Source organism: Carassius gibelio, chromosome B18, assembly GCF_023724105.1.
Source record: "Carassius gibelio isolate Cgi1373 ecotype wild population from Czech Republic chromosome B18, carGib1.2-hapl.c, whole genome shotgun sequence".
NCBI classification, from domain to species: domain Eukaryota; kingdom Metazoa; phylum Chordata; class Actinopteri; order Cypriniformes; family Cyprinidae; genus Carassius; species Carassius gibelio.
Genome location: NC_068413.1, coordinates 18,094,776 through 18,115,834, shown reverse-complemented (window position 1 = coordinate 18,115,834; position 21,059 = coordinate 18,094,776). Strand labels below are relative to the sequence as shown.

The following is a 21,059-nucleotide window of genomic DNA, read 5'->3' as shown; positions in this document are numbered from 1 at the left end:
CATTAAATAATTTTTAAACCGCAAAAATGAATAGAGGAGGATCTTGCGCTTGGTTCCATTCACATGTAACAAGACTTTCAGTCAGAAATATAACCCATCATACAAATAGAATCCAAAAAAATGCCTTTTTTTTTTTTTTTGCAGTGTTCAATACATATAATATGTTTTAAATGGTTATTTATATACGTGACTGTAATGGCAGGAAAAAACAATGTAGATGATGTGAAAGAAAAAAAACAAAAACAAATAAAAATTCAGAGTATACTGCTATGTTTTACAGGAATGTTATTACAGCTGTTGAGCAAGGCCAGAGCATCCAGGTGTATGTGATGAGGGATGGATGTCCGATACTTTATAACATATACACACATGCAGAGTTAGTGTTAATGAACCTTTTTAATGAAGAATATTACTTCCATGATGTCATGCAAATAGCAAAAGCTTAAACTTGTTGAAACGCAGAAACGTTATTTTATTTTTAGACAGATGATCTCGCAAAACTCAAAACCCAACTCAAGTGAGGTCACTAGTGATTATGTTTTGCTGTTGTACCTTATCTAATTAAAGTTGAGAAATATGCCTGCTTACGTGAAGATTCCTCTAGGGCGCGTTACTAATGTTGCATGACAAAAACGGGCACTAAGTATTAAAATGATTGTGGATTAGGTGTCTGATGGGAATGTTATTGTTTGTAGCCTCTGTCTTTTTTCTCTTATCTTTTATCTTTTTTATGCAAACAATCAACAAAGAATAAGCTCTATCTAAAATTAAAAAAAACGAACTAGGCATTGATTGCATTAAAAACACACGTCTTTTCCTCGAGAAGAAGGAGCGCTTGATGCTTCTAGGTTAGTTTGAGGACCTTTATTCTGAAAGTCGGGTGCGCCTTTCACTTCCGCAGGAAATATTGCGTGACAACTTCCGCTCGTCTGCCGTTTCCTCACCACGGCTAGTGAACTAAACAGCTTTTTTATTATGAAGTTAATATTAACACCTTCTTAAAAACACGATAAACTCTGAACGCTTTGCTTCAAAAGCGAAGATCATGGCGAGGATTGGAGACATCATTCATCTTAACGTCGGGGGGAAAAGGTTTTGTTTTAAACCAAACTACATCCTGCTCGAAACAAGCAAAACAACTTATAAACATTAGCATTTCTTACCCTATAATGATGCTTTAGGCTATCTATCTTTATAACAACTAGTCTGCAGTAGTGTTTTAGTGTTGTTTTTGACTTAACTTACTGTAAATATAGATTAATAAACATCTGCACACCTTTACACGGAACTCTGTCGTGTTCTGGATGGGTGAAAATGATTTTTTCCTTCTTTTTGGCTAAATGTTTTGTTGTTTTTCCGTCTGAATGAATAAACACAGGTTCAGTTCCTCCAGACAGACTCTGACATGGGTTCCTGACTCGTTCTTCTCAAGGTTTGTGTGCTTTAGATCATGCACTAGAACAAACCTCTGCAACTTTTAATGGATATTGACAATTTTAAGAGCTTTTAACTTAAATTAGGTTTAATTAATAATAACTGATATGTAATATATAGGCTTGTTTTTTGGAATAATTCTTATAAGAACTGAAACAATAAATGCATGTGTGTGTTTAATACTTCTAGTTTACTAAGTGGACGGATATCAACCCTGAAAGATGAGACTGGAGCGGTAAAGTTTATTATACATTATATACTTGCTAATAATACTAACACACAATCTTTTCGGAAATGTTTCATGCAGCCCAATGTTTGTCTGTCTTTAGATTTTCATTGACAGAGATCCGTCTCTGTTTGCTCCTATTCTCAACTTCCTGCGCACCAAAGAGCTCCACCCCAGGCGAGTCTGTGTTTTGTAAAGGAGATAATTTAACACTGTCTTATTTGGTTTTAAATGGCATAACTCTGTTTTGGCTGACAGGTCTATAGATGTGCGCTTATTGATGCACGAGGCAGAGTTCTATGGGATCACGCCGCTGGGTGAGATCAGGCTGTTCTGGGATCATTCTGATGCTTTTGAGACACTTGCATGTTGATTAGATGGTGGTTTCTCCTCTAATCGTGTCTTTATCTCCTCCGCAGTGCGTAAGCTGCAGCTGTGTGATGAGTTGGATCGCTCCTCCTGCGGGAACGTGTTGTTCAACGGCTATCTGCCTCCGCCAGGTACACAACAAACCCTGAGCTCAGAGACAAAGTTCAGCTCTACTTTAGACAGACTGCATGATTCAGAGAGACTCGTTTGGTGTGTGCATGCAACCATTCCTCCATTCTATTCAAGCAATCCATTTAAAAAAATCGGTAATAGAAGCAATAAACCACTTTCAAAATCATAATAAAACATGAATCTATTAAGACTTTAAAAAAGCTATGATTTAAATAGATATATGCGGTGCAGGTTTAATATTTGTGCATGCGTACAGTAAGTGTGTGTGTCAGAGCGGATCCATTCACAGTAAATGCTGCTCCGCACACACTTTTATCGTCTGACAAGGTGGCTCTGCACTCTCTGTCTTTTTATTTTTTAATACTTTTCAAGTCGACTGGTTTGAAATAAACAAGAAATCTCTATTTGAGGATTTTTGCATCACAATGAAACACCTGAAGCGCGGCTTACTTCATTACACGGAGACGTGAAATGCTTGGCGTTCCTTCCCTGCTTCATAGTGACACTTTTCCAGATTCTCAGAAAATAATTCTTGCTTTTGTGTTGAAACTGGAATCAACACGATGTGACTCCTTTGAAAGCGGCTGCTATAATTGCAGCTGACCTCTAGATGTCACTGTTGACATTGTCATCTGGGAACGCAACATGTGTTATTTCATCAGATCTGTAAGGCGAATCATTAAAAAAGCAACGCAAATCCAGAAGAATACAGTGATATATTTTTAAATATAACTTTTGATCATGATTTTAAAGTTAGAAGCTTGGACCCTTGCTCTGAGTTTCCATGTTTTGATGTTCACATATCACATTGGCTTTTCTATCATAATGAAATTGCCAAAGATTAAGTGGAGATTTAACCAAATGAGGATTAGATTGTGCAGCCTCTAATTTATTCTTCATCTTGTGCTGGTGTTTGTTATAATGCGTAAAGTACATTAGCTCTATTGTTTATAATACATTTTGTATTTTAACAGTTTTGTTTAATAAAACCCATGATAACTTGCTTTTGATACTTTATTTGATCTAATTATTATTGCCTCATTGCTATTAAATATGTATTTTAAGTCATTTCAAAGGCTATTGTTCACTTAATTATAATTATCTGATTGCTCGATTAATCGTCAGAATAATCGACAGATTGCTCGATTACAGAACTGATGGTTAGTGACGGCTGATTGTGTGTCACAGTGTACCCGGTGAAGCGCAGGAACAGGCACAGTGTGGCAGGAGCCCAGCTCCGGGGGCCGGTGGAGAGGGCCCCTGTGAGGAGGAGTAACACAATGCCTCCGAACCTGAGCAAAGCTGCTCTAGAGGAGAGAGCCACAGGTCTGCCTTCATCTAGAGAGCCTTTCACTATTCTATCCTACTCTTATTTTCTCTGCTCTTCTTCTTCATTGCATTCCACTTTACTTAATTCTGTTCTATTATATTCTGCTGAGATTTACATTTGCCAATGAATTTTTTTTTCTATTATGATAATTTACTTTGGTTTGTTCTATTCTGTTATTTTCTATTATACTGCACTCTTATTTACTCTGATTTATTCTGTTTTGTTTTCTATTTTATTCTACTCAGTTCTGCTCTATTATATTCTACTGTACTTGGTTCAGCTTATTTCTACTGGTTTATTCTATTATTTCAAATACTATAACTCCGTTATTATCTGCTTGCTTCAGTTTTATTTCACGCAGTTTCTATTAATTTCTGCTCTGATTTTATTCAGTTCTATTGTACTCCGTTTCAGTATGGTTTATTCTGTTATTCTCTATTTTAGTCTGATAGTTTCTACTGTGATTTTTTCTGTTTTACTCTACTAAGTTGTTCTCCTTTCATCTGATTTGTTACATTCTATTAAAATTGTTCTACTCTGTTTTATTGAACTTAGAATCCGTTATACTCTGTTCTATCTGTTTTTATATATATATAATTTCACTCAGTGGTGGTACTCTACTTGGCTACTAATTACCTCTGGTGAATTCTGTTCTGTTTTATTCTATTATTCAGTTCTGATCTTCTGTTTTATTCAGTTCAATTCATTTCCACTCTGGTTGTTCTATTCTGTTCTGTTTGACTCAGAAATCAGAGTAGAAATTAGTATAGAGTCAAATAGAATTAATCATGGCAAAATGATCTATTGCACTGTAGTTAATTCTGTTCTATTTTACTATGTTATACTCTACTCATTTCTACTCTGAAAAGTTTTATTCTATTTTATTTCACTCTATGGTACTCTAATTGGTTGCTAATTTCCTCTCTGGAGAATTCTGTTCCGTTTCATTATATTTTTCAGTTCTGCTCTTGTCAGTTCAATTCTGTTTTATTCAATTAATTTCAGCTCTGGTTCTATTCTGTTCTGTTTTAGTCAGGTCATTTTGACCCAATTAATTCTATTTTACTCTCTGATTTTCCTATTGCACTGTAGTTAATTCTATTATATGTTACTATTTTATACTCTACTAATTTCTACTCTGAAAAGTTTTATTCTATTTTATTTCACTCTGTGGTACTCTACTTGGTTGCTAATTTCCTCTGGTGAATTCTGTTCTCTTATTATATTTTTCAGTTTTGCTCTTCTCAGTTTAATTCTGTTTTATTCACTTCAGTTCATAATTTGAAGCTCTTGTTTGTTTTATTCTGTTCTGTTTTAGTCAGGTCATTTTTGACGTGATTAATTCTATTTTCACTCTATTCTACTGTCCTAATTTCTACTCTGATTTTTGCTCTGTGGATAATTCCATTCTATTTATTTTAGTCTGTTCTACTCGTCTCTATTCCTGTTAATAACCTGTCTGGTTATTTTTATTCTGTGTTATTTTACTCTAGTTCTCTTGGGTTTTCTCCCTGTTTTCAGTTGTAGCTAGTGATTATTCGTACTCTCTTGACTGGTGTGTGTTGTGTGTTGTCCAGGTCCGGTCTCTGACCCAGGTATGGTCAGAATCGTGTGTGGTCATCATAACTGGATTGCTGTGGCATATGCTCAGTTTGTGGTGTGTTACAGGTAGGGCTCCTCTCTGAATGACACACACAGGAATGATTGGGATGTATAGGTGACTTGTTTCCTCTGTGCTCAGGGTTAAAGAGTCGACTGGGTGGCAGCAGGTGTTCACCAGTCCTCAGCTGGACTGGGTGATTGACCGAGTCGCTCTTAATGCCAAAGTCATGGGCGGATCCCTGGGGGACAATGATAAGATGGTTGCTGTTGCATCAGGAACAGAAATCATACTGTGGGCGATCTGTCCTGATGGAAACGGCAGTGAAATTGGTAAGCTCTCATGCTATATAATGCAGCCCGGGCTCTTTGTCAGATGCTAGTAAACCAGGATCTTGTGTGCTGTGATCCACAGGTGTGTTCAGTCTGAATGTGCCGGTGGAGGCTCTGTTCTTCGTGGGAAATCAGCTCATCGCCACCAGCCACACGGGGAAAGTGGGAGTGTGGAACGCCGTCACCAAACACTGGCAGGTAACCAGAGCTGACCGATGCGTTTGTGACTCATTTCTTCAAATGACATCCATTCCTTCATATGGAAAAAAGCAGAAGTGTTCACGTCCTGATTTCTTCACCTCTCTTAATGCAGAACCAGGATGTGGTTCCTATCAACAGTTACGACACAGCCGGGTCATTCCTCATTCTGGGATGCAATAATGGATCTATTTACTATATAGGTAAAGTGATAATCGGTGGATAAATACCTAATATATCATGCTTTCAGGTTTTGATTTGAGTTTTTTCATGGTTGATGAAGCTGATCTCAACACGCTGTGCTTTTCTGTGTCTGTCAGATGTCCAGAAGTTTCCTCTGAGGATGAAGGATAACGATCTGCTGGTGACCGAACTGTATCGAGATCCCACCGAAGACGCCATTACTGCTCTGAGTGTCTACCTGACGCCCAAAACAAGTAATGCCAGCCCGCATAGCACTAAACCCTACTCAACTAGTGAAAGAATAAATGAATGCGATGTTATTAAATTAAACGGCTGCTGTGGAATGCACTGACTTGCATTTAACTGCACTGTAATGTATTCGGTGTTTGTTCAGGTGACAGTGGGAACTGGATCGAGATCGCGTATGGCACTAGTTCAGGCACGGTGCGTGTGATCGTGCAGCATCCGGAGACGGTGGGATCCGGTCCACAGCTCTTCCAGACCTTCTCCGTCCACCGCAGCCCTGTCACCAAGATCATGCTGTCTGAGAAACACCTCATCTCTGGTACAGTGCAGAGTGTCTGGAGATCAGTAGTAAAAAATAACCATAAGACACTTTACACAAAACTTCTAAAACATTTATTTTATTTATTGCTTTTGATCAGTGACCTAGAAATATTTATTCATCATCATCTGTCATGCTCATTTATGTACAGAATATAAAAGGGATCAAAAGTATGAAATCACTTTTAAAGAAATAAAAGAATAAAAAATTTTTCACACTGAATTGAAAAACAAGAACATCCGTATTTTTTAAAACTGCAAAAAAAATTGACACCGCATTGGAGAACAAGAACTTCGGTGTTTTGCAAAACATTAACTTAAATTAAAAGTAAATTGCAAAAAAATTAATACAAATAATAATACACATGCTCATTTATGCGAGGAATATAGTAGAGATCAAAAGTCTGAAATCACCTGTAAAAATATTTAGCTTTTTTCTTAAAAATATAATAAATCAGTACAATTTAACAACATTGAATTAAAAACAAAAACATTTTGCATTTGATAACAAGGATCAAAAGGAAGAATCACTAGTGTAATAATTTGCTTTAAAAAAAAAAAAAAAAAATCATTAATGCTAAATTGGATAAAAACAGTAACTCCAGAATTTCCTAAACCTACAAAATTTTTTTCTTCAAATTCTTTTTTTTCGTTATCTGTTTCCCCGTGTAAATGAAAGAAGTAATTAACCCTCTGTGGTCCTTGCTGCAGTGTGTGCAGACAACAATCACGTGCGCACCTGGACGGTGACACGCTTCCGAGGCATGATCTCCACTCAGCCTGGCTCCACCCCCCTCACGTCCTTCAAGATCCTCTCACTGGACGATATCGACGGCCACGGAGGCTGCTCCGCTGGCACTGAGATCGGTGAGATGTAGTGAGTGGAGTGAAATCACATTCATATTAATAGTGCTGCTTCAGGGTCATGATGTGTTGAGTGATGCAGGTCCGTATGGAGAGCGTGACGAGCAGCAGGTGTTCATCCAGAGAGTGGTCCCCGACACGGATAAACTCTACGTGAGGCTCTCCTCCAACGGGAAGAGGTCAGACACAAACAGGACACACCAGCACCTGACTAGTTAATATAACCGATGTTAGCTCACACTGATGTGTGTCTCCTCTGAAGGGTGTGTGAGGTGCGTTCGGTCGATGGGACGTCCATCACAGCGTTCGTGGTGCACGAGTGTGAGGGATCCAGCCGCATCGGCTCCAGGCCGCGCCGGTACCTCTTCAGCGGACACAGTAACGGCAGCATCCAGACCTGGGACCTCACCACAGCCATGGAGATCGCAGGGAAGGTGGACATCAAAGGTAGGAGCGGAGGATGACCGTGAGGACAGCCGAAGACATCGGTTTCTCAGTTTGTGTGTGTGTGTGTTGCAGCTCTCGGGGGTCCCACTGAAGAGGAGCTGCTGGAGCTTCTGGACCAGTGTGATCTGGCTCTGACCCGAACACCAGACATGAGTCCCGCCGCGTCTCTCACACACTCCTCACGCAGCTCCACCTGCAGGTACACACAGACGCACGATCACACACACGGGAAACACTTAACATTATACATGTTAACATAGGTCTGCGTGTTTAACTATTGTAATCACCTAAATATGAACCTACTGCATTTTACAGACATGTGGTCCGTTTTCTTTAATCATGTGAAATGTGCTTGCTACTTTTCATAATGCATGAAGCACACGAAGCTTGCGTTGATTTGCACCCTACATTAGTTCATTACGAACTTGACATCATTACATGCAGTCAATCATGCAGTCAATTGTTTGTATATTAAATATATTAATATATAACATAATTATATAAATATATAAATGTACATACATGTAAATATTTTCAAAATATATACTAAATGTATGTGTATTTAGATATACAAGATAAATTAATATACATAAGTTAATTTAAGACCATTTAGAACATATAAAATGTGTGATTAAGTTGCAATTAATTATGAGTTTACTCAAGACAATCATGCGATTTAATATCAATATAAATTCAATAGCAATTTAAAAAAAATTATCGATTAACATTATATATGTGTATATATATATATATATATATATATATATATATATATATATATATATATATATATATATATATATATGTGTGTGTATATTAAAAAAACATAGTAAATATTACAATTTTATTTGTTTACTATGTAATAATTAGTAATTAAGTATTTAATACTCCTTTTTTATTTAAGAATATAATAGTATAATCACACTTTATTATTATTATTATTTTTAAATAACTAAAAGTGCAAAATATTATCACTATTATTATTATTATTAATAATTTATTTTTGATAGTTATATTTAATGGGTCACAGTATGTGCAGATCTCCAGGTTTTCTTATAAATGTGTGTGCACCTCTGTTTATTTGCATGTAAATATGAAAGACACAGTAGAGTGAAGTGTTCCTCTTGTCCTGTAGATGGCAGTGTTGCTGGTTTATATTGTGTGTGTGTGTGTGTGTGTGTGTGTGTGTGTGTGTCCCTCAGTCTTCAGTCTCAGTTCAGTGAAATGGCTCGAGCTGCTGGTGGTTTTCGGGGTCCGGCTCCTCTGACCGGGAGTCTGCCCCGTCAGGCCCCTCTGGTCCCCCTCAGACCCCGCGAGCCGCCCCACCTGGGCCTGAGCCAGGCGTCTGTGGCCGGCAGCGACCTCGGCTCCATCCGCAGGGGCAGCTTCGTGGAGCGCTGTCAGGAGAGGGCCAAGAGCTCGGACGCGGCCGGCCTGGACGCGGGGAGACGGAGCTTAGCCGCCTGCAGCGAGCTGGACGCACGGATCAGCCTCAGAATACAGTCCTCATTCTCCACACCTTCATCATCATCAGCATCATCATCAGCAGCGGCATCCATGAGGAGACCAGCTTCAGCAGCACCAAGTCCTGCTCCTTCACCACTCAGTCCAGCCAGATCACAGACGCCCGCCTCTCCAAGACGACCTCCGACCTCTCCGACCGGTGAGAGCCCGTCCAATGAGATCGTACCTGGACAAGAAAGCCCCGCCTCTTCATCGTCCACCAGCCCCAAACCTCATATGAATGAAACCAGCTTCTGAGAGGAACGTGGACACACGGGACAAAATAATAATAATAATTAACAGATTGAATGTTCTACCCTTAAGCAGAACTATTCAGAAATACAGAATTAGTCATTGAATAATATTTATCTATAATTATATATAAAAAATGATATGTATACTTCTTTTAGAACAGTATTCTCAATATCAGAGAATATATATATATATATATATGTATGTAATTCACAAAAACTGAGTATTTCAAAATTATGATAACATATTATAGCATTTACAAGATATTTCTTTTAGAACAGTGTTCTCCGAATCACTGGGTGCCTTATAATACAGAGTGTGGAGTTATTATGATCCACAAAGTCTTGATTTGTTTAATCATATACAAAAATGGACTGGCTGGTAACTTTTTTTTTTTTGGCATGTTAACATACTTCCCAAACGTATGCAACTAACGATCACTGGAAAGTGGAAACACTGTGTCTCTGGTGCTGTTGAAACATTGATCGACCAATCGAGTGAGAACAGGGCGGGGCAGTGGGTTTAGCCAGCCAATGACAGGATGGGGGCGTGTCCAAGCGGCCTGTATGAAAACGGTCATTATTTGGTCAGGTTCATGACGTGATGCTGCTGGAGCAGAAGTTACACGTCATCGTCTCGAGGCTGTGCTGGGTTTAGAGTTAGAAGTGTGTGTGAATGCTGTTCAGATTGACAGGGATGTGTAATCACTGCTCGACAGCTCAGTGCTGATTCTGACATCTGTAGAGCACCATATATTACAGTGTTTACATTACACATGTGCATTATAAATCAACAAGAGCAAAACAAATCTCATTTTTTATGTCTGTAATAAGCAGTTTACAGGTGGTTCTTTTTAAAAGTAAAAAAATAAAAATACTGTATATGTCGGCATGCATTGCTAAACAGAGCGAGAGATGAAGTGTTTGCTTACAGAGTATGTAGTGCTTGCAGCTCTGTTACAGGCAGCACTATATATATATATACAGTAGAGACCAAAAGTTTGGAAACATTACTATTTTTAATGATTTTTAAAGCAGTTTCTTCTGCTCATCAAGCCTGCATTTATTTGATCAAAAATACAGAAAAAAATGTAATATTGTGATATATTATTACAATTTAAAATAATTGTTTTTAAATGTATTATACTTTAAATGATCATTTATTTCTGTGATGCAAAGCTGAATTTTTATGATCATTATCACATGATCCTTTAGAAATCATTCTAATATGATGATTCATTATCAAAGTTGGAAACAGTTCTGCTGCTTAATATTTTTCCAGAAAATGTGATACTTTGTTTTAGGATACTTTGATGAATAAAAAAAGAAAAAGAAGCTATGTTTTTAAAATGTAAATATTTTGTAATAACTATATACACTACTCGTCTGTAATTTTTTTTTTATTTTTATTTTATTTTATTTTTTATAAATAGTTCTTTTGAACCTTTTATTGATCAAATATATTAGACAGAAGCACTGTTTCCAGCACTCATAATAAATCAGAATATTAGAATGATTTCTAAATGATCATGTGATCGACTGATGTTACATGTGACACTGAAGGCTGGAGGAATGATGCTGAAAATTCAGCTTTGCATCACAGGAATAAATTAGTTTTTTAAAGCATATTGATATAGAAAACTATTATTTTAAGTTGTAATAATATATCACAATATTACAGTTTTTTTCTGTATTTTTGATCAAATAAATGCAGGCTTGATGAGCAGAAGAAACTTCTTTCAAAAACATTAAAAATAGTAATGTTTCCAAACTTTTGGTCTGTACTGTGTGTGTATATATATATATATATATATATATATATATATATATATATATATATATATATATATATATATATATATATAATCAGCAAGCTTTGAACAGGGTTTGCACAGATACACACACGAGCACAGACTGCACTCCGTCACGCCTCAGAGGACTGTTGTGTGTAAACGCAGACTGCTGTCGGAGAATCTGTGCGCCTCTGAGATGACAAAACATGAGTTGCATCTTATAGTCAGCTTGAATTTGAATATGTTAGAATATGAAGTCTGAACGTTCACTGCATTCATATCATAACCTGGTATTGTACCCTGTCCATGACAAGCTTGAAAATGTGGTATCTTAACAGTATTAATTCCTAAATGCATCTGAAACTGAAAGTTTTGAATGCAATGAAACATATTGTGGTTATCATGAACCATTTAATGAGTTATACTTGCATTTTTTCTAACCGTATTCCTCTTAGAACACTGAATATAGCTTTTTAAAGTTATTGTTTGTAAATGCACTTGTTCAGATATCAATATCTACTTTTGAAAATACCAGAAAACCATTTTCCAATACATTAGAATAATAAATGGTAAAATAAATCTTGATCATTATTATAATTTGAATTGATACATTAATAATAAATATACTTATTCATGATTAATTATTAGTTTTGTATAATATATATTGTCTTTTATATATACATAATATACATTTTTATAGTGTTACTGATTATCACTAAAATAATTCATTATCATAATAATTTAAGAAGTCAGTCAAATGGACATTAATAATATATTTAATTATTATTTATTAATAATTACATTTGTATAATAATGTATTTTATGTAATATTGTTACTGATTATCAGCAAAAAAAAAATATATAATTTAACAGATGTTTTAAAATATGATATGAATTATATAATATTTTATTATTCATTATTCCTTAGTAATATGTTTGTGTGTAATATAATAGACGTTTGTCGTTATATATAAAATTAAATTTTAACATGATTTTTATTTTTCGTTATCTACATAATATTAGAATAACTTTCTATTATATAGTTATTCTTCCTAGAATACTTAACCTTTTTAAAGTTTAATTTACCTGAAAAAAAAGCACTCTGGACAATTCCAAAAAAATAATTTATTTTCATATAAATAACAGCAGATAGGTGGCATTTGTAATAAATTAGACAATAAATAGGAAGGCATATTGCTCAATAGCTTGACAATGTTCTGCAGACTATTTGTGCTGCTGTTTATGATGCTGAACTGTTTCGCGAATTCCCAAAACTAGAGAAACCTCTACAGAATCAAAAAATGAAAAACATTGATATATCATGTAAAACTAAAAAAATTGCTTCTGAACTATCGCTGACACCATATCAAATGGTAATCTCGGTATAAACCATATAAGTAGTAAAAGATTGTGCTTCAGTGAGACGGAGAGCGATATGAACCTCTCGTCGTTGAGTGCGGTTTAGCTGCCAGACTGGGTTAGCACTGGACGTGATTAGCCTGATTTAAAACCCCTTGAGTGACATCAGCCCACCTGTAGGACGCTTGGTGCACTTTATATCGTTGTCTTTTATCTCTATTACATACGATGTAATCTCGAAATTCATCCTGTGAAAACAATGCTCAACGGGGACATTGCTTTTCCAGAGCCTGTCTACGGAGAGCCTTCTCACTCCCTATTAAGTCCAATTGTACCGAATTTTGGTTGCAGTACCACCAGAGTTCCACTGGGGGCGCTCGCCATGAGTGCAAAATGAATGGGAGTCTATGGGGCTACACGGCTAAATTTGTCCCTTTCACCCGATTGCCGTTGAGAAATCTCAGATCTGATTGTTGGTTTTGCAAGTTCAGCATTGGTTATAGGTCGAAAGTTGAATGAACGAGTACTTATGTCTTTTCGATTTCTTACAGGTTGAGTTGTTGTTGCCCATAACACGCTAGCATTCTGCTAATTAATGTGAATGTGTATGACGTCATTGACATTTTAAAATACTTTTTAAAGCAAATAAGTGACTCTAAAAAAATCTAACACCCAGCAATGTGTAATTTATCTGCATTTCCTTTCGAATACAACATTGAAATTACTAGACAAAAAAATAATATCTTGAGAAAAGTGGATTTTGAGGGGTGTACAGGCTTTGACCTCCATTCATTCTGCACTCGTCCTGTGAGCGCCCTCATATGGAATCAGAGTGGAACTGCAAACAGTTCAGAAGCCGGAAGTGTAGTGAGAGTGAAACTTCTCGCCATATTAGACATTCTCTGATGGTACTTTGTTTTTGTCAGTCTCCTCCCCCCAATTGGGCGGGGTCAAGTGTCATATTACGCACTTTTAGTACCAAAACTTTTTTATAAACCACATATCGTCGGAAAGGTCTGTGTCTCCAAATTCCATATTGGGTGGTTATTTTGAGATTGAAGTCATGGGATAGTAATAGAGTAATAGTACTAGTTAGTATTACGTAGTTATTTGACAATTATTTTCCATAATAGTTAATTAGCTAATAGTATTCATTAGTTTTTAATAGTAATTAAAAATGATAGCACAGAAATTTAGATATGCATAAAAAAAATTCAATGGAGTTTTGATGGCACCTTGTGGCTGTTTGTGGTATGACGCTCTAAATATTTTTTTTATATCAACTTCAAATTTGGAGCATAGCTTTTTTAGACATAAATTTACTTTTATATCAGTTTTGGATTGGAAAATAATTATTTTACATTAAAAGAAATGGTACAGGTTTCTTTACAGTAATTAAAATTTCTATAACTTTTTTGAAATGATTCCGCTTTTTAAAACTTCTGGATAAGCTGTGATAGTGCACTTCCACGTCTATGCTAATAAATGGGGGTGACACTTAAGGGGTTGAAATGCCTCAGTCCTGCTCTAGATCGTGGCGTCCAGCATCTCCAGGAAGAGTTTGTGCATGGGCACGCGTCCATCTCTGTGCAGCCGGCTGAAGCAGCGCACGGCTCTGAGCGCCGTCTGACGCAGCAGAGGGAGCGTCATGAGCAGGCGTCCGGCGCGGTGAGATTCAGACGGACGCTGGCTGCTCTCGTAGTCCTGCAGGGCCTCGTGGAGCCCGTCCTGGAAGCGCTGCACGGCCTCAGCACCCTCCACGTTTTCTGCGTCTGAAAGAAAGCATCGGCGAGGTCACTACAGGCCCTTGGGTGCTGGAGCGCAGTGTTAAACACTTACTGTGGCTTAATGCATTAAAATGGGGTTTTAAAAAGACCAAACTCCATAAACATTATTGATAAATCATTCTGTGTACAGACAAGCAATTATGAGCCCATAATACAAACACAATGCTTCCTATTATTTTACATTTAGTTATTTAGCAGACGCTTTTATCCAAAGTCGACTTAAATTCCATTGATGCATGGTTTGTTAGGATCAGATAATATTTGTCTGAGATACAACTACAACTATTAGAAAATCTGGAATCTAAGGGTGCAAAAAAAAAATAAAAAATCTAAATATTGAGAAAATCACCTTTAAAGTTGTCCAAATGAAATTCTTAGCAATGCATATTACTAATCAAAATGACATTTTGATATATTTACAGTAGGAAAATTTATATATATATATATATATATATATATATATATATATATATATATATATATATATATATATATATATATATATATATATGTATATATATATATATATATATATATATGTGTGTGTAGGTGTGTAAATATGTATATTTGCAATGTTTATTGAGTTTGGTATTTTTAAAACACTGTTTTAATGCATTAAGCCACTTTACCTTTCTCTATAGTGGTTTTCTTTGGGAGGAAAACACAATGTGTAATTAAATGCGCTGCCTTCTTATTCTGGACTCATCTGCTTGTCTGTAAATAGTTTACTTGATTAATAATGTGCTTACTGAGTTTGGTGTTTTTAAAACACCATTTTCATGCATTAAGCCACAGGGTTTAGGCAATCCCTCGACACTACTGAAGAAGCATCAATACAAGCATAGATCAGGAATCATTTTTTTCCCTGTCATTCCACTTCATGACACACAACTCAATGTAAGAGGTTTATATAGGTGGATGTACCTGAGTTGGCCAGAGCCATGGCTTTGAGCGTGAGCAGCTCCTCCTGGCTGAGGCTCATCTGCTGGTATTTGGAGGTCAGGTGTCTCAGAGCCGTGTACAGATCGTGAAGTCCTGCGGCTCGGCTCTGGCTCTCGTTCAGTCGCAGGTTCTCTGCAAACTGAAGCTCGTCAGCCGAACCCTGAGATCTCCAAACCACGTTCAGCACCAGCGTCTCCATCCAGCCGCTCTGGAGCAGCGCCATCTGATCCACCAGCGAGAGGCCGGAGAAACCTGCCCGACACATCGCAGGTCACTTACACAGTCAGATGAAAAGTGTGTTGAGTATAAAAGCATTAAACCCCACTGGCTGTGTACCTGGAATGTGTTTGGCCCAGCCGATCATGACCAGCAGCTCCCTGTTCAGCAGGTCACATAAGGTCAGCAGGGTTTTAAGGTCACTGTCAGGGGTCGCGGGGTCAGGGGCGGCTCTCAGAGGAGCTGGTTCACATACGAGGAGCTGGGAGATCACTTTGTTTCCTGGAAAGGAAAAGATGAGTATGTTTTATTAATGATGTTAAACCGCTAATCAGGTTAAATGCTCAACCACTCATAATCCGCTGAGCACAGTCTCTAACGCTGGGCTTCATGCTCAGGTCCGCTGCTCTTTTGTTCATATTTAAAATGTTCTGAAAGTTGCGTGAAGGCTGTTTTAAGTTAATGTTAGTTGTATGTGTGAGGTGAGACTCACGGATGGGTTTGTTGGGGTGAGCGTAAGGTGTTTTGGTGAAGAGAGAGAGCGCTGAATCCACTCTGCGCTTGTATTTCTGTCGGCCTCCTCTCACACGGTCCATACGCACACCTGCACACACACACACACACACACACACACATGGAAAACAGTGTGTCATTATAACATAAATAAACATGACTAGTTCTGACTGCTGTTGTGTTTACTGTTAGAAAATAGAAATAGAAAGATAGACACTGTGTCCAAATGTACGGAAGCTCATTTCTGCAACATTAGAAACAAGGTCATAGTTATAAACTATAACATGTACCGTCACAACTATGACTTTAGAAAGTCGAAATTATGACAGAAAACCCATAATTACAAGATAAAGTCAAAATTCTAACCAAAAAAAATTTGACTATAGAAGTCATAAATGAAACGCACAAAGTCACTTTACAATTTGAAATTGAGATAAAATCTCACAATGAGATTAACTTGAAATTGTGACAAGAAATCATAATTAAAAGATAACATTATGACATACTAAGCCAATAAAAAAAATACATCTCATAATTTTGACATCATAATTTCAACTTTATCTCATAATTATGATTTAGTACATCATCGTTTCGACTTAGTATGTCGATTTCAACCTTTTATGCCATAATTTTAACTTAAACATAAATATGACTTTTAAAGTTTTGAGACTTGCAGATAAATACTGTACCAAATGTATAGCTCATTATTAGTAGCTGATGTTACCATAATAAAGAGTATCTTTTTGTTTTAACCACACATATACTTCTTACCGAACTTTTCTAAAGAAAAAGAAAGCACATTAGCAATATTCACTCAAACGGTTGTGCTACAAATATCTTTTCATGTATATACATTCAGTACTAAAATACTAAATATAAGTGGTCTCAGTCTTTTTGGATCGCACTGTAGTCATATATGGAGGTGAGTAATCATTAGCCGAGGAAAGCAGACGTCTAAAGGGTTTCAGAGGAGCTCACCCTCTCTCATCATCCCGGCGCGCAGGCACTTCTGGAAACGACACGCTTGGCATGATTTCCTCCGTCTCTTAGTGATCTCACAGTCGTTCACCACCGGACAGCTGTACTCGATGTTTCCTGAAACACCGACACATTTACACTCAACCCATTTCACTTTCTTCTTTTGGCCTTATTCAGAGGAAATTAAAGACAGGGAGGAGGGACAGTATCAGAAAACACTGCTAGCTGGAGTTGATCTCATGTTGCAAGTGTGAGCAGCACGACTCAATATGCAAGTACACATGATTTAATGTTGTTAGTGGATGCCATTAATTGTTTGTTTGTTTGGGTTTTAATTAAAGACAGATGCTCAGTTGTATGTACTAAGTGAGATGTATCTATCATATGTTCAATCAAACATAAAGTCCATTGGTGCCATGCTTCACAAGCTGAGCTTTCACACAGAAATCCATAGGAGTCCAGACAGAGCTCAGCTATTGATCTGCACCGCCTCATAAATTAATAATCATGGCAAGAGGTAGGAAGTCAGTGCTTCCCCAGAGGCGAGAGTATTGACGACTGTTCAACACTCATTAATGCCCAGAGAAGCAAATCCCGGAGTTTCCACGGTTAACAGTGATCAATAGATTTGACTAAATCACGACGCTGGACAAGAGTCTGTGGGACGAGAGCATCCATTATGTGATTGAACACTTCATCAATATATTGATGTGTTAACACACACTTGTTCTTTGTCTGCCCAAGGCCAAAGCCAATACAAACACTCTGTCTGCATCCATCAAAGAACCTTTATAAAACTACCCATACATGTACAATATATATATGTATATGTATATAAATGGTTTTCATGCAGATATGTAATGCATATGTTGACAATACGTGCCAAGAGACAACAATTCTGTTTTTATATTATGCATGCTTTTACTACATTTTTCACACACACACACACACACACACACACACACACACATGCACAAAAATCTAACAATAGAAATAGAAAAAAATTGATATGAATTCCAGTGGTTAATTACTAATCACTGGCAACAGTTTTATCTCAGCTTTACAGTTCATAAAATGATAATAATGATATAACTGAATTTTAATTTGGTATTTTATGAATACCGTTCAAAATAATCAAAATCAAGACAGTTGTATTGACTGTGCTTTGATGAAAACAGCAGCACACTGAGTCTTCACACACAAATCAATGTCAGACAGATAGTTAACTCATGTCATATTGATCATTACATTCATTAACAGCACTGATGCTTTAAAAATACACCCACACGTTATTTTATTGTTTTAAATTTAGATTTATACATCATCTGAAAGCTGAATAAATAACCTTTCCAGTGATGTGTTTTTTTTTATGGATAAGATATTAGGCTGAGATACAACAAATCTGAGTGTGCAAAAAAATGAAAATGAGAAAATCATCTTTAAAGTTGTCCAGATTAAGTTCTTAGCAATGCATATTACTAATCAAAAATTAAGTTTTGATATATTTACGGTAGGAAATGTCCAATATACCTTCATGGAACATAATATCCTAATGATTTTTGGCATAAAAAATAAATAAATTGTTTTCATTTTATATATATATATATATATATATATATATATATATAAATTTTTACTTTTTTTCTATTACTATATAATAATTCAACTTGTTTCAGTTTATACTAACTTCCATTAATAGTCTTCTGATGTTTTGTGGCTCCAGCTGTTACCTTGAATGGTTCTTTTGAAGAAGGCCTTGCACGCCTCACACGACGCGACGCCGTAGTGATACCCGGACGCGAAGTCTCCGCACACCAGGCAGAGGCGCTTCGGTCCCGGGTTAAGAGCCGCGATGTAGTCGCAGCTGAGCAGGGACTCTGTGTGACCGACGGGCTGGAAGAGAGCCACAGCGCTGCTGCTGGAGATGGAGCTGGAGCTGACGGGGGAGTCCGGGTTCAGAGACGGGTTCCCGGAGAAGACGCTGTAGCCGCTGCTGTCCGACGCGCTGCCGGGGCTGAAGGGGGTCGCGCTGCTGTCCAGGCCGAGCGAGGGGCTCAGCGGAGCGGCTTTGAGCGGAGCATCGGTCGGGGACGGAGGCTCATCAGAGGCGGACGCATCCAAAAGACTGATGTGAGGTGGAAGGAGTTTAAAAAGTGTTAGTTTGTTTTTCAGTTACATTTACACTCGTATATGAGATGCAAAAGTGATGAATTAGCATGTCATACTTTTCAACAGATAGTGTAAGCTCTTTATGTATTCATATTTTATATGTAAACTGCATGAATTACTGACATGTTAAGCAAAGTATAATATTTATGAATGAGTTAGGTTATTAATTAGTTACTTTTAGGTCATCTAAATTATTTGCCTATGCACTAACATGCATTAAGTACCAATTTAGTCAGTTCACAATCCTTGAAAGTGAAATACTACAGATCTTAAAAACATATGCATTGAATAGTGCACTGCACATTTATGATACATCATGAAAAGTATAGCATTTAAGTTACATATTTGCAGTGACATGCAGTCTTCAAACAGTCTTGTGTCATCACATTACACACCACAAACGTTACGGCCCATTAAAACTGTAAACTGAAGCTTCGTTACTGGCATTTTTAGTCAAATCAAACAGTTGCAAAAGTTACAACCTGCACAAAAAGTTCATTTTGCTTTTTAAAAAACACTCTTTATCAATTAATAAGAACTTTGAGCTGTAACTGATGTATAACACAAATGACAACACTTTCTGCAGAGTTTAGGTCTTAAACGTAATATATAAAAAGGCATTTGAATTTGTAACAGTATTAGTCCTGCTTACTTGTGCTGGTTTAGAAACTGTAAGTTCTCACTCAGGCAAAACTCCTTGAGGTCCATCACTTCTGTTCCCCAGGGACTGTCTGTGATGAAGGGAAGGAAGCTGCACACTGAGCAGGAGCTGCAGAGCTGCAGGTTTATGTAAGTGATGCGCGGCTGTGGGCGGGTCTAATCTAATCCAGATGCATGCTGATTAAAACTCTATTGATGAGCTCTCATAACTGACATTATGACAATATAAGCAACCCAACTGCAGATCAGCTGTTTCATAAAGTTTATAGAATACATTCTTATGGGCTTCAATACACATTGAAACCTGTGGAGAGTTATTAAGATGATGCTTTTTCATAATTGTTACCCCCCCCATTTTTTCTCCATTTTCCACAGTGACCAAGGCTCCTTGTTGTATGTAAATAAATATAAAGACATTCCTTATCTGCAGTTGGCTGTGAACACCAACAAACCACTCCCGCCACATCAAATCTGCTTCATTTCCTTGTTGCTGCCTCTGTTGTTGACCCTCAAAACAGACTCCAATTTGAGCTCTCTGTACTGGAACTACAGGATTTCTGCAAGATTAAGTCCCATCCAATGTCACTAGAATGATTGTTTGATATTCATTCTATGGTGTAAAGTTGGGGAATATTGGTGTAATATGCTAATTCTAATTTGGCTGCTACATTAAAAATGTATTTTGACGTCTTTTACTTGGTAAAGATTAAAATAGAAAAAGAATAAAGCAAGCTAGTGTTAGAGGCTTTTTTTGGTTAATTGTATGATAAATAAAAACATAAAAAATAGAATACAAAAATAATAGAGAAGCTAGTTAAAAAAAAAGAAACCAAGCAGCTAGTAAATTAATATAGAGTGCAAGTCTAAAAGGGGAATGTTTTTTTTTTTTTTTTTTTTTTTTAAGAACAGAATTAGAATAGTGCTAGAGTTAGAGGGTCAAATAAATATGAAAGATATGTGTTTTTAGCCAATTCTTGAAGATGGCTAAGGACTGAGTTGAGCAGGTCATTTCAACAGGAGGGAACAGTTATTTAAAAGTCTGTGAAAGTGATTTTGTGCCTGAATTGGTGAAATTATGATGAAATTATGAGTTTGATGGAACCACAAGCAGTTCTGTCTTTGCAAGATTGAGTCGAAGGTTATGGTCCATCATCCAACATGAAAATGTCTGAGACATGCTGAGATGCGAGCAGCTATCGCTGGATCATC

The 21,059-nt window shown here is 37.0% G+C and overlaps 2 protein-coding genes across 2 annotated transcripts; one reads left to right on the top strand and one right to left on the bottom strand.

Moving 5' to 3' along the window:
* The first annotated feature begins 895 nt into the window (after window positions 1-895).
* LOC127977727 (SH3KBP1-binding protein 1) lies at window positions 896-10,337 on the top strand. Its single transcript, XM_052582772.1, has 18 exons — window positions 896-1,092; window positions 1,379-1,432; window positions 1,624-1,669; window positions 1,764-1,837; window positions 1,919-1,977; window positions 2,080-2,160; window positions 3,350-3,487; window positions 5,069-5,159; window positions 5,233-5,423; window positions 5,506-5,621; window positions 5,737-5,824; window positions 5,942-6,058; window positions 6,199-6,369; window positions 7,080-7,235; window positions 7,315-7,411; window positions 7,495-7,679; window positions 7,752-7,878; window positions 8,882-10,337. Exons 1-18 carry the CDS (start codon window positions 1,046-1,048, stop codon window positions 9,438-9,440), a joined length of 2,397 nt encoding a protein of 798 aa, XP_052438732.1. The 5' UTR covers window positions 896-1,045; the 3' UTR covers window positions 9,441-10,337.
* A 1,999-nt stretch (window positions 10,338-12,336) lies between these two features.
* esrrd (estrogen-related receptor delta) lies at window positions 12,337-19,937 on the bottom strand. The gene is made up of 7 exons (XM_052581680.1): window positions 19,843-19,937; window positions 18,752-19,146; window positions 17,022-17,138; window positions 16,024-16,134; window positions 15,651-15,812; window positions 15,297-15,566; window positions 12,337-14,357 (listed from the first exon to the last, which is right to left on the bottom strand). The coding sequence occupies exons 1-7, from the start codon at window positions 19,896-19,898 to the stop codon at window positions 14,113-14,115; spliced, it is 1,356 nt and encodes a 451-aa protein (XP_052437640.1). The 5' UTR covers window positions 19,899-19,937; the 3' UTR covers window positions 12,337-14,112.
* Between the last annotated feature and the right edge of the window lie 1,122 nt (window positions 19,938-21,059).

What these genes read in the sequence shown, in the direction of transcription:
- LOC127977727 (XM_052582772.1), top strand. Translation starts at nt 1,046, where the DNA reads ATGGCGAGGATTGGAGACATCATTCATCTTAACGTCGGGGGGAAAAG. An exon ending in CTTAACGTCGGGGGGAAAAG is followed by an intron (nt 1,093 to 1,378) that starts GTTTTGTTTTAA and finishes GAATAAACACAG; the next exon opens with GTTCAGTTCCTCCAGACAGA. An exon ending in ACCAAAGAGCTCCACCCCAG is followed by an intron (nt 1,838 to 1,918) that starts GCGAGTCTGTGT and finishes TTTGGCTGACAG; the next exon opens with GTCTATAGATGTGCGCTTAT.
- esrrd (XM_052581680.1), bottom strand. Translation starts at nt 19,898, where the DNA reads ATGGACCTCAAGGAGTTTTGCCTGAGTGAGAACTTACAGTTTCTAAAC. An exon ending in TCACCCCAACAAACCCATCC is followed by an intron (nt 15,813 to 16,023) that starts GTGAGTCTCACC and finishes TTTCCTTTCCAG; the next exon opens with GAAACAAAGTGATCTCCCAG. An exon ending in CATGGCTCTGGCCAACTCAG is followed by an intron (nt 14,358 to 15,296) that starts GTACATCCACCT and finishes GCTTTCTTTCAG; the next exon opens with ACGCAGAAAACGTGGAGGGT.